The sequence below is a fragment of the Fringilla coelebs genome (genome assembly GCF_963513975.1).
Source record: "Fringilla coelebs genome assembly, chromosome: 24".
Classification (NCBI taxonomy): Eukaryota; Metazoa; Chordata; class Aves; order Passeriformes; family Fringillidae; genus Fringilla; species Fringilla coelebs.
The window spans coordinates 7,061,643-7,074,708 of NC_140050.1; the positions used below are offsets into that span (position 1 = coordinate 7,061,643).

General features: G+C 59.2%; 1 protein-coding gene across 1 annotated transcript; it reads right to left on the reverse strand.

Annotated features, from left to right (window-relative positions):
- Positions 1–4: 4 nt before the first annotated feature.
- Positions 5–10,938, reverse strand: MAP2K2 (mitogen-activated protein kinase kinase 2). Its single transcript, XM_084220972.1, has 11 exons — positions 10,806–10,938; positions 9,503–9,713; positions 8,082–8,228; positions 7,493–7,570; positions 7,080–7,131; positions 6,868–6,992; positions 4,636–4,849; positions 3,833–3,897; positions 3,055–3,116; positions 2,471–2,516; positions 5–1,733 (listed from the first exon to the last, which is right to left on the reverse strand). The coding sequence occupies exons 1-11, from the start codon at positions 10,889–10,891 to the stop codon at positions 1,623–1,625; spliced, it is 1,197 nt and encodes a 398-aa protein (XP_084077098.1). The 5' UTR covers positions 10,892–10,938; the 3' UTR covers positions 5–1,622.
- Positions 10,939–13,066: the final 2,128 nt, after the last annotated feature.

Below are 13,066 nucleotides of genomic sequence, written 5' to 3' on the forward strand. Positions count from 1 at the left end.
ATGATGAAAATATCGAGTTTAAAAAAAAAAAAAATTAATTGCACCACCAAACTGCTCCATCCACGCTCTCCTCCTCATCCTCCTCTTCCTCCTCCAAAACCCAGCACCAAAACCTACGGAAAATAGCCCGAAACTTGAGGAACCCTCCCTGCTTACCACATGAAATAAGAGGCAAAATTCATCACACTGAGCACCCCACGGCTCCAGGGGGGCTTGGCTGGGCATGAGCTGAGCCAGCAAGCACAGACCCCTCAAATCTGGGGTGTTCCCCCCAAAACTGGGGTGTTCCCCCCAAAAAATTGGGGCATCCTCCCTTTGGGGACGTGGTTGCCCTGTGGGTTGGCCCCAGGCAGGGCAGTGCCTTTGTCCTGTGCTGGAAAACAGGAGAGGAAAAGGGATGAGGGGTTTGGGGGTACCCAGCCCTGGTAGTTAATTTTGGGGGGGGGCTGCCATGGTGGGACCCAGGGCAGGCAGGGGGATGGCAGCTGCCAGCCTGAGCGAAAAACAGCCAAAAAAAAAGGAAAGAAAACACCAAAAAACTCCCACCAAACTTCCCAAATCCTCACAGGGGGTTCAGGGGTTGCCAAGCCCACGTTGGGGGAGGAGGGGAAAGATTCACCCCAAAATCCACGTGGTGGGAAGAGAGGGGGTCGGGGCCTGGGGGGCTGCAGGGTCCTCGATGGGAGGGACAATCCAGGGACAACGTGGGCTCAGGGTGGGTTCATCCCTGGCCAGGGGGCTCTGACAGGGAACCCTGGAGCTCTGCCACGTCCACAATGGCTGAGGCCAGCTCTGGGATGGGCTGGAGGCAGCTGGAGGGGGAAATGCAGCCTGGAGGGGGAAATGCAGCCTGGAGGGTTCCCTGTGCCCCTGGTGGGATCAGGAGAGGGACCCCAGCCCCTGGGCACGGCTGCCAGGAACAGCTGGGCTCTGCCTCCACCTCTCCAGGGAAGGAAAATCCAAAATCCACGCTCTCCCCTCACCTGGACACTGAAAAGTGGGAGCCATCCCCATCCCCATCTCCATCCCCATCCCTCCCTCCTCGGCCCCACGGATCCGGCCCCTCCCCTGAACATCCAGCTCGGGACATGCCAGGCTTCAGAACCGTTTAAAGCAATTTAAACAGGCAAACAGCGACCTCTGCTCTGCCCCCAGCCCAGAGCCCAGCTGTGGCCCCAGGCAGGACAGGGACTCTGCTCTGGGCCACCCTAGGCAGGGCTTCTCCATTCCTGATCCCACTGATTCTCCATCCCAGAGAGAAAACCGGGGATGGGGTGAAGCACCAGCTGCCCCTCATCCCTGCACCACCTCACAGCCCACATTACCTTCCTTCTTGATTTCAAAAAAAAAGAACCAAAAAAAAACCCAAAACCCGAACCAAAACAAAAACAAACCCAAAATAAAGAAAATCCAACATAAGCAGCACCACAATTCCCAAGTGTCAGGAGCTCCAGAGCTGGAGCAGAGGCCTGGAACACCCCCAGGTCCGACGGACCGACCCCAGCCCCGAGGATGGAGCCGCGCCGGGCCGGAGCTTTGGCGCTGGGAGGGAGGAAGGAGGGGCGGTTCTGCCCCGAGGGAGGAGAGGAAGCGGTGCCAGAGGCAGGAGCGCCGGGCTGGGCTCACATGGCAGCTCGGGTGGGAGTGCTGGGCTGGTTCAGCCGAAGCGTCCGGCACAGCCAGCCCGCGAAATCCACCTCCTCCACCTCGGAGCGCTTGATGAACGTGTGGCTCTGCAAGCACAGGGGGAAACACGGTCAGCAACAGCCCAGAGGAGCCTCCCAGATCCCAAAAAGCCAGCCCTGTGCTGTGGGATATGCCCTGGAGAGGGTGGAAGATCCTGAGACAGGGAGAGAAGACTTGGGGAAAACATTTATTCCTTGCAGCTCTCCCACCATCACAGGGAGAAATTCCTGCCCAACATCCCACCCATCCCTGCCCTCTGGCAGTGGAAGCCCTTCCCTCTGTCCTGTCCCTCCATCCCTGGTCCCCAGTCTCTCTCCAGCTCTCCTGGAGCCCCTTGAGGCCCTGGAAGGGCTCTGAGCTCTCCCTGGGGCCTTCTCCTCTCCTTGGAGCACCCCCAGCTCTGCCAGAGCTCCAGAGGGGCTCCAGGCCCTCCTCTGGACTCTCCCAGCAGCTCCAGGCCCTCCTGCTGTTGGAGCAGAGCTGGAGGCAGATCTGCAGGTGGGGTCTTACCTGAATCCCCCCCTTTCCCAGGATTCTGCTGGATCTCTGGGATGAGAGCACAGCTGGGATCCAGCCCTCAGTGCCCCCCACCTGCCCAGGTGAGGAGCCAGGGCTGCCCCAGGCACCTCAGCAGAGCCAGAGATCCAGGACCTGGATAAAGGGGGTCAGTCCCTCCTCTGCCCCATCCTGAGCTCAGCCTGGGAATTCCCAGCCTTTGGAGCAAGAGGGATGGGCAGCAGCTGCTGCCACCCCAGCGCAGCAGAAAAATCCTCTCCCCACTCACCATCAGCATCTTCAGATCTGCTCGTTCTGCTGGGTTCTTAATTAAGCTGAAATGAGAAGAACAAGAGAGGGGAGGCTAGGTGAGATTCCTTGTGGGAATGTGGGGATCTGGCTGGAGAAGCTCCAGCTCCCCCCAAAGCCCCTCAGGATCCTGGGAGAGGGATCCCTGCCAGCTCAGCTCCCAGGGAGAGCTGCAGGATCCAGCTCCTCCAGAATGAGGGGACAAATTGTGCCCTGCAAATGGAGAAAAGGCCCTAAAGCTTGGCAGCAATCTGGGATTTAATATCCAATCTCTGCTTTACTGGGAGCTCTGGCAGCACCTTCAGGTGTCCCTGTGCCCACGGGGTGACTCAGCCCCAGGATCTGCTCCACCACCCCCCTTGCCAGGCTCAGATTTAGAAGGAGCTGGGATCCTGCTCAGCAGCCCCACAAATAAACTGCTTTTATTCCAACCCTTCCCAAGGCAGGAGCTCCCAGCACAACGTGGGATCAGGCAGGGAGAGAGAGAGAGATCAGGCAGAACACAGAGGGTGGAGCTGCAGAGCTGTCAAGCCTCCACCTTCTGCCAGGAGATGAAATCCTCACCATTTATTTACAAACTCCTGGAAATCTTGCGTGAAGACTCCACTTGGCAGCTTGGGAGGCGGCTGTGGAGAGAAGGAAAAGGGGTTCCTGCACCACTCCTGTGTTACTGTGCCAAAAATCAGGGTCAGCTGCAGTGTCAGGGAGCTGTGCTCTACAGCCACTCTCATCCTCCTCATCCTCACTGCTTTTCCAGCCAGGAAAACCCTTCCCTGCCATTCCTTCCCCTGCTGCTCCAGCTCGCTCTGCACCTGGGGGACCTCCCACTGAACCCCAGCCAAAGCTGGGAAATCACCAAGCATCCCAATCCTAAATCCAGCCTCACAAATCCCAGCTCTGGCCATGCCTAAGGCTGATGAAACAATCCCAAAATGAGAATTTTCCATCACCCTGGAAAGGGAAGCTGCCCTTTCTCCACTTGTTTTTGAGGGCTGTTCTTGCAAGTTGGGTAGGACAAGGGGGATGGCCTTAAATTGAAGGAGGGAAGGTTTAGATGGGATTTTGGGAAATTCCTCCCTATGATGTTGGGGAGGGGCTGGGATGGAATTCCCAGAGCAGCTGGGGCTGCCCCTGGATCCCTGGCAGTGCCCAAGGCCAGGCTGGAGCAGCCTGGGACAGTGGGAGGTGTCACTGCCATGGCAGGGGTGGCACTGGATGAGCTTTAAGGTCCTTCCAACCCAAACCATTCTGGCATTCCACGAGTGACCAAACATTCCAGATCCCACCCTGACTCAGCCGAGCAGAACATCCCTGTGGACCCTCTGGGAAAGCAAACACCCACCTCGTTAACGATGTAATCCAGCAGCTCAAAGATGGCCATGGCAGGCCTGGTGTCCATCCCGTGGCCTGGGGGGTGACACGACACAAACAGAGCTGAGAGGCTGCTCAGGGCTCACTCTGGGGTGAAAAACACGACTTTGGGGGAGCTCTGCTGGGAGAGGCTGAGGCAACTCCCAGGGAAATTGAGGCATGGTTAAAGAGAAATCAACTTAATTCCCAGAATTTTTATTTCTTTCACCAGACCTCCAGTCCAGATTTATTTATGTTTGGACAGCACCAGACCATCTACTTTGGCTGGCTGGCAGCACTTCCAGAGCCTTCTGCTCCCAAGGAAACGGCTCCAGCAGAGCATCCCTGGAATCCTGGTGCTGCTTGGTGCTTCTGTGAGATCTCCCAGCAAAGCTCTTCCCAAAAAGCTGCCTGAGGCCTGAGAAGAACCTGCTGGCAGCACAGGCAAAGCCTGAGGAGCACAAGGGGCTGTGACAAAGCCCCTCAAACCATCCTCTCGTGGGAGCCACATTCCAGCTGTGCCCACAGCACGGGAGGGGGGGCTGACCCTTTTTGTGGGACACAGGAGGGTCTGAGCAGCCCACAGACAGATCCCAAATCCATCCTGAGAGGTCCCTCCCCACGCTCCCACCTCCATTCCACCAACCTGTGTCGGGGTGGGCCGTGCAGGAGCCAAGGTTGCCTTCCCTACCAGCACTCCCAGCAGAGCCTCCTGCAGGGCAGCTCCCCCAGCCGCCCCCAACCCCGCTCATCCCCCATGGAAGCGTTGCTGCCGATGCACACCACAGCCCCTACCACTGACGGGGCGTCCTGGGGGCCTGGCCCGCGGCGAGATGCTGGGGGACTCTCCCTCCGCCCCGTCCACCACAGGACGGCCAAAAATTGCTTCCAGTTCCTTGGAGTCTGGCGGGGGGATTGGGTACCTTCCGATCGACAGCTCCACCAGGGACAGCCCCATGCTCCAGATGTCCGACTGCACCGAGTAGTGCGTGCCCTGCAGGCGCTCGGGCTGCGGGAGAGCAGGGACGGCTCAGGAGGGATGGGGATAGTGGAGATGGGAATGGGGATAGTGGGGATAATGGGAATGGGAATGGGGATAATGGGGATAATGGGAATGGGGGTAGTGGGGATGGGAATGGGAATAGGGATAGTGGGAATGGGGATAATGGGGATGGGAATGGGGATAATGGGGATGGGGATAATGGGGAGAGCCCTGCAGGCGCTCGGGCTGCGGGAGAGCAGGGAGGGCTCAGGAGGGATGGGGATAGTGGAGATGGGAATGGGGATAATGGGGATAATGGGAATGGGGGTAGTGGGGATGGGAATGGGAATAGGGATAGTGGGAATGGGGATAATGGGGATGGGAATGGGGATAATGGGGATGGGGATAATGGGGAGAGCCCTGCAGGCGCTCAGGCTGCGGGAGAGCAGGGACGGCTCAAGGGGAGGGATGGGGATGGGAATGGGGATAATGGAGATGGGAATGGGAATGGGGATAGTGGGGATAATGGGAATGGGAATGGGGATAGTGGGAATGGGGATAATGGGGAGAGCCCTGCAAGCACTCGGGCTGCGGGAGAGCAGGGAGGGCTTAGGAGGGATGGGGATAGTGGGGATAATGGAGATGGGAATGGGAATGGGGATAGTGGGAATGGGAATAATGGGGATGGGAATGAGAATGGGGATAGTGGGAATGGGGATAATGGGGAGAGCCCTGCAGGCGCTCGGGCTGCGGGAGAGCAGGGACGGCTCAGGAGGGATGGGAATGGGGATAATGGAGATGGGAATGGGGATAGTGGCACTGGGAATGGGGATAGTGGGGATGGCAATGGGGATAGTGGCACTGGGAATGGGGATAGTGGCACTGGGAATGGCACCCAGGGCACAGGGAATGGGTGACATGGAATGCTGATCCCCAGAGCATAGGAACACCCACTGACATGGTATGTGGACCCCCAGGACACAGGAACATGGGGTAACATGGGATACTAAATACAAATATCCTGTATGGATGAGACTCAGACTCCAGCGCCTAAAGGGGCTCCAAGGGAACTGGAGAAGGACTTTGGACAAGGGACAGGACACAGGGAATGGCTTCACACGGACAGAGGAAGGGATGGATGGGATATTGGGAAGGAATTCCATCCTGGGAGGGTGGGCAGGCCCTGGCACAGGGTGCCCAGAGCAGCTGGGGCTGCCCCTGGATCCCTGGCAGTGTCCAAGGCCAGACTGGAGCAGCCTGGGACAGAGGAAGGTGTCCGTGCCATGGCAGGAGTGGCACTGGATGGGCTTTAAGGTCCTTCCAACCCAAACTATCCTAGGATTCTGTAATATCCCAAAGGCCTCTCCATGACAGCTCTCCAGGAAAAGGACAGTCCCAGAAGAATCATGTGCAAAGGGGATGAAAAAGAAAAATGATGTGCAGACAAAAAGCACTTGGAGCATCTTATCCACACACCCCACTCAGCAGCATTCCCAGCTACTTGTGATTGGGAGTCTGGAACACCCAGCAGGAACCTATTTCTCTGTGTGCTGAAATCTAAGGAACTCAACTTATCCATAAAAATGTATTTTTCCTGCTCTCTGCTGTTAACACCCAAGAGGAACCAGAGGAGCAGAAAATCCACTTGAGGTTATGGCCATTAAAAGAAAAAATTGGAAATAAATCAATCCATGCAAGTCATCCCCACTGGCAGCTCTGAGGCAGCCTGGAGCCAGGGCCTGGGAGCAGAGGGGACAGGATTTTTAAATAGCCCCTGTCTAACTATAACTGCACTTGAATAACCATTCCCAAAATACAGGAGCAGCTCAGACCTCAGGATCCTTCCCAGGGAGGGTGGGCAGGCCCTGGCACAGGTTCCCAGAGAAGCTGTGACTGCCCCTGGATCCCTGGAAGAGTCCAAGGCCAGGCTGGACGAGGCTTGGAACAACCTGGGACAGTGGAAAGTGTCCCTGTGAACAGGATGGGGATGGAAACAGCTGAGGTGAACCCAAATGACCCAAAAAGCCCAGCTGGAAGGAACTTACAGACATGTAGGACCGAGTTCCCACAAAGGAGTTGGCCATGGAGTCAATGAGCTGCCCGCTGACCCCAAAGTCACAGAGCTTAATCTCCCCTCGGGAATTCACCAGGATGTTGGAGGGTTTCACATCTGGGAACAGCGAGAGAGGGGAGTGTGAAGGTGGCTCTGGGTGACACCTGGCACTGCAGGTTGGGATTTTCAGGGTCCTGCTCTCACCTCTGTGCATGATTTGGTGCTTCTCCCGCAGATAGGCCAGGCCCCGCAGAACCTGGGAGGAACCCAAAGGTTGGATGAGAGCAGAGCTCAGGGAAGAGCTCTGCCCTCAGCCCAGGGACAGCTGCCCTGTGGTGCCCATGTCCCTCAGGATTTGCAATTTATCCCCAATTCCATCACAGATTTTGGGTGAACCACCCCAAAAAAGCTTCTCCCAAACCTCCTCGAAGTGAAGCCAACATTATCCAGGGGGAAAGGGGTTGGGAATATTTCCCCTCTGCTCTGGCCTCTTGGTCCAGAAAAGTGCAGTCCCCAGGACTGGGAAACACAAAAAGCTTCCCAGGGCAGCCCAGGAATTATTCCCAACCCCTGCCCAGCAAACCCCCCCAGGAAGCCTGAACAGCCCCATCACTCACCGCTATACTGACTTTGCCCAGGATTTCCTCAGGAATTCTTTTGGCTTCTTTCAGCACTTGATCCAAAGAGCCACCATCCTGAAATAAAGAACATGGGAATGACCAACACAGCAATTCCCAGCAGGAAAACAGAGCAGCAGGTGGTGGGTGACCAGCATTGAGCACACTCCTTTTTCAGCCCAAAAAAAAAAGATCTGGTGATCTGAGCTCAGGTTTATCACTGAAAACTGGTCTTTTAACAGCTCTGCTTCTTGCTGTTGGTTGCTTCCTTCCATCAATGGAAATGCCAAGATGCTGCTGATTTGGAGGAGAAATAACACAGTTCTCCACCAGAAACAACAGAACACGTTCACTGAGCCTCCCAGCAGGCTCTGCAGAGCAGTGGGTTGGCAACATTTCCGTTTGGCCAAGCCCCAAACCTCTGCTTCCTCTTCCCAAAAGTCGCTGTCTCCCTCATTCCAAGCCCTGAGCAGGAATGTGTGGCTCCCACCAGGAGCAGAGTGGCCAGAACAAGGAGCTGCCAGCGGCCCAAGGCACTGAGGTGGCAGGGAGAGGGAACTGGGAGGGTGCAGGGAGGGCAGGGCCTCACCATGTGCTCCATGCAGATGGAGATCTCCCCATCGCTGTAGAAGGCTCCGTAGAAGCCCACGATGTAGGGGGAGTTGCACTCGTGCAGCACCTGCAGCTCCCGGATGATCTGGTTCCTGATGGCTGGTTTGATTTCCAAATGGATCAGCTGCCAAGAGAGAAAACAGGCAAGGTGTGACTCCTGGGAAGGAAAAGAACTGATAGGCAGCAGCCCTGAGTGCTGGGAAGAAATCAGATCTTCAAGGGAGGCGCTGCTCTGGAGCAGAAATTTTCCCATTTGCAGAGTAACACTAAGGATGAAGTGCCAGGACACAGGGATGGGATCCCAAAGGGCAGGGATGGATGGGATAGTGGGAATAAACCCTGGCAGGGGGTGAGGCCCTGGAATGGAATTCCCAGAGAAGCTGTGGCTGCCCCTGGAAGTGCCCAGAGCCAGGCTGGACATGGCTTGGAGCAGCCTGGGACAGGGGAAGGTGTCCCTGGCCGTGGCAGGGGTGGCACTGGGTGGATTGAAGGTGTCTCCAGCCCCATCCCGTGGGGCTTTCCATGCTGAAGGCAGAGGGAGCGCTCTGTGCTGGGATTGCACCGGACACGGGTGGAAAGACGAGTCAGGAGTTTGATCTCAGCCCCTCTGAGTCAGCAGCCAGGAGCATTTTCACAAGCTCTGGAGGTGTTGTAAGAAGGTGCTCTGAGATCAAGGAAACCACAGAAAAGAAAAAGCCCCTGTGAAGGTTCTGCACAAGAACGAGCAGCGGCTTTTGGGGCCGCACGTGGGGTCAGAGCAGAGCGGGGAGGGAAACACCCAGGGCTGGTGGAAGGAGGCCCTGCCCCTGGAACTGGGTGAGCTGTGAGGCCCCTTCCAACCCAAACCACTCCAGGATTCCATGATCCCAACAGCAGGAGGGAGGAGAGACTCTGGAGGAGGCAGAGCAGTGGTTGTGCTGCTCCTGCCAAGCACAGCCTCTCCCAGCAGGCAGATGAGGCAGCTCCTGATTTTCTACTCTGTGGCACCACAGTGGATGTTCCCAACGAAGCCAAGTCTAAGGAGAACCTCTGTCTGAGGAACCTCTCAGGAGCCTCTGTCCCTGCTTGGAATGACCTTGGGATGTGTTAAATGGGGCTGAGGGATGTGTGTGCCAAACCCATCCTTCCCACTGACACCTCCTCAGCCACGGCCTACAATCCTCAGGAGATCCAATTCCAGTCACTTTGTCAATCAGAACTGGGGAAAAAATAAAACCCTGTTTTCCAGAGCCCAGGGATCTGTCACTGTGAGTGCAGCCTCTCCATCTGGGAGCAGCCAGGACTCCTGGCCCAGGTGAGGTGGTGAAGGTGCAAATGCAGAGGGAATCCAACCAAACCCAGCCCTCCTGGAGCCAGGGAGAGCTCCAGGTGCCCCCAGCATTCCCAGCCCCTCGTTACCTTCCGTGCCATAATGAGCCCTGAGGGTTTGTGCTGCACTTTGGTGACCACCCCGCCATTGCCAGCGCCCAGCTCGGAGATCCTCTCGAAGTCATCGTCCTTCAGCTCCCCAACTTTGGCTTTCTGTGTCAGGAAAGCTTCCAGGCGCTTCTTCTGCTGCTCATCCAGCTCCAGCTCCTCCAGCTTCTTCTGCAGGTCCACCAGGTTAGCCCTGGAGAGGGGAGGAGGAGATGGGAGATGCTCAGCACCAGGGAAAGGAGGGTGCAGTTCTTAGGAAACGATGGAAAATCATCCCCTGACCTGTCCTGAGCCCCCAGCAATGGGATCACCTGGACAGGGAGACCTGGAGAAGTTCCTGCCCAACACACACAGCCCTTCTGGAGAGGAACCTGGGAGCAGTCAGGTGTTTTGGGAGAGCCAAGGAACAGGAAAAATCCTTTGTGCCCTAAAGAGGCAGCAGCAGATGCTGCTCCCTGTCCCGGGGAGCCAAACTTGGCTTTGGTGTGTAACATGAGAAGGGCTTTCCATGGGGTCCAGCAGCTCTGTTACACCCCCACCCCAAATCCTGAGCACAAAGGGGGGTCTGTGCTGCCCCAGCACCAGCTGCCGAGCCCCCACCGCCTGTGCCAGCTCCAGCTGCTCCGTCCCAGTTGCTGCCACCCCCTTGTCCCTCCTCACCCACACTGGGACGTGTCGGGAGGGTCTCACCCCATCCCTTCCACCCAGCACCCCTCATACCCCCCTCCACTACCTCTCACCCCACATCTCCCATCTGCTGAGCCCCCACTGCTGCCCCAAATTCCCCCAAACCCCGGCTCCCCATCCCAGCTCCAACCTGGGGTCCAGGCCTGGGCCCGGCACCCCCCGGGCCTGAGCTGCCCCTGCAGCCGGGGGGGCCAGAGCAGCCTCCCCCTGCCCATCCCATCCCCACCTGCCCCAGCCCAGCCCTTCCAGCCTCAGCCTTCTCCCCCGGCTCTGCCGCCCTGACCCTCACCGGCCCCAGATCGGGCCCATCCAGCCCCCCAGGCCTATCCCGGTTCCCCCAGGCCTTTCCCGGTCCCCCCGAGCCTGTCCCAGCTCCCCCCTCAGACCTTCCCAGGCCTCCCCAAACCTGTCCCGGCTCCTCCAGGCCCTCCCTGGCTCTCCCCACGCCCCGTGCCCGCCGTGGCCCGACCACCGGGCCCGGTGCCCGCTCTGTCCCAGCCTCCCCGCTCTGCCCAGGCCCGGTGTCCCCCCCAGGCCCCGCGTCCCCCCCCCAGGCCCAGCCCCGCTGCCGGGGCGGTCCCGGCCGGGCCTGACTCACTCTGCGGAGCCGTCGGGGCTGGGCCCCTCGGCGGCGCTGGGGGCGATGTTGAGGGCGGGCAGCACCGGCTTCCTCTTGGCCGGCATGGCCGGGCCGGGCCGCGCCTGCGGGGCCGGGGGGGCGCGGCCGGGCGCGGGGGCGCGCGGGGGCGGGGCCGGGGCGGGGCCGGCGCGGGCCAATCGGGGGCGGGACCGAGCCTGGGGGCGGGGGCATGGCCGCTACCGGGGCGGGGGCCGGAACCGGGGCGGGGCCACGATCGGGCCTATGGAGGCGGGACCGGGAGCGCATTGGGCGGGCCCGGGGGCTCCGAGAGGTGGGGCCCCGTACCGGCACAGGGGCGGGGCCCGGGGAGGCGGGGCCTAACAGCGCCGGGAAGAGCGCGCGGCGGGGCGAAGTCTCGCGAGATCTCGCTGAGGGAGAGAAGGTGGCGGCGGCGGTGGTGGCGGTTCCCCGCCCGAGGGGCACCGGGGGACTCCGGCTGCGTGGACGGAGCGTTAATTAAATAAGCACTAATTAGTGACCCGGTAACGGGCAGCAGCCCCCCAGCCCCCGCCTGCTCTGCTCATCCCGTTCCATGCCCGATGCCAGGCCCCGGGCCCCCCGAGGCTCCTGAGGAGGGGCCCCGAGCAGCCCCGGGTGGCGGCACCGGGCGGGCGCCCTTTGCCCGGTCCCGGCGGGGCCATAAAGCAGGGAGCAGCCGCCGCCTGCCCGGGCAGAGGCCGTGGGGCGGCCGATAAGGGGCCGTGGCCTTGTCCCCGCGCCACACCTGGCCACACGGAGCCTTAGTCATCTCTGTCCCCTCCCTGTGCCCGGGACCCGCCGGGCTGGCATTCACTGAGGGGACGGAGGTGCTGGAGTCGGGCTGGTGCCCCTCAGTGCAGGGGAATGAAGGGGACCCCGCATGTGAGCCCGAGACAGCCATGAGGGAGTCACGGAATCCCAGATGGGCTGGGCTGGGTTTTAAACACATCCCTTTCCACCCCTGCCATGGCAGGGACACCTCCCACTGTCCCAGGTGGTCCCAGCCCCAGTGTCCAGCCTGGCCTTGGGCACTGCCAGGGATCCAGGGGCAGCCCCAGCTGCTCTGGGCACCCTGTGCCAGGGCCTGCCCACCCTGCCAGGGAACAATTCCTAATTCCCAATATCCCATCTAAATCTACCCCTTGTCAGCTTAAAGCCATTCCCTGTGTGCTGTCCCTCCATCCCTTGTCAATGGAGGTTCTCCAGGGAGAACCACCGGGCACCAAGGTGGTTTTGGATAAGCCATAAGTGGTGGAGCCCAAGCAAACGTCCCCGGATATTGCGCTCAGCAGGCACCAAATGTGATTAATGCCGAGACGTCTGAAAAAGGGAAACTGTCCCCAAAAGTGGGTGAAGGTTCACGGACAATTATAGCACCTGGACTTTGCCCGGCAGCCCCGGCCGCTCCTGCCCCGCTTGGCAGAGGAGCACAAAAACATTTGGCTAATGAGTTACGGGTCCAGCCCTGGGGTGGCCCTGCCATCTCACTCTGACGGCCCCAATCAGGGCTGGGACATTTTGCAATCTGGGATATTATTTCTGTGCAGTTGGAGTTTAAACTTTGCCATTCGGGTCAGGGAATCACAAAGGAGGAGGAAGAGGAGGAGGGTGAAGGCCGGGATTGTTGTCCACTGCGCTCCCTGTGCTCAGAGAGGGTTGAGAGGACCATCTATGGCATCTCCCTCAGGTATGTCCTGGCTGCCAGCGCTCAATGAGATCCCATGGGGCCATCAGGATCCTCTGAGAGGACTGAGGGTGAAGGACAGGGTGCGATAAAGCCCCGTGTCCACCTTGGCCAGACAAATGTCAAGTAATGACAACTGTCCCCAGCTGGCTTGGAGGGTATTTGAGTCAGTTGGGTGGCTGGTGGGTTGGTTGGTTGGTCAATCAGGCAGAGAGTTGACTGGTCAGTCCATTGGTCAGTGGGCTGGTTTTTGGGACAGTCCATCCATTGGTCATTTGGCCAACAGGTTGACCACTTGGTCTGTCTCTTGATCAGTTCATTGACTGACTGGTCAACCAGTTGGGTCAGTGGGTCAGCTGGTCAGGTAGTTGGGATGTCAGTTGGCTGATTGGCCGGTTGGGCTAGTGGTCAGTTGCCCTGGCCCAGTGGCTCTGAGTCCAGGGTCTCAAGCAGTGCCTGGGGTAGCAGTGAAGGACTGAGTCCCCTCCCTGGGGCTGAGTCCCCTCCCTGGGGTGACCGGTGGCCGCAGTCCCCTCCCCTCCACTGGCCACCCAGA

Bases quoted from the DNA above. Each gene is read 5' to 3' on its own strand.
- MAP2K2 (XM_084220972.1), bottom strand. From the start codon at position 10,891: ATGCCGGCCAAGAGGAAGCCGGTGCTGCCCGCCCTCAACATCGCCCCC. The intron at 7,571-8,081 runs GTGAGGCCCTGC...TCTTTATTTCAG, and splicing joins CCATCTGCATGGAGCACATG to GATGGTGGCTCTTTGGATCA. The intron at 4,850-6,867 runs GTAAGTTCCTTC...GCTCTCCCGCAG, and splicing joins GAACTCGGTCCTACATGTCT to CCCGAGCGCCTGCAGGGCAC.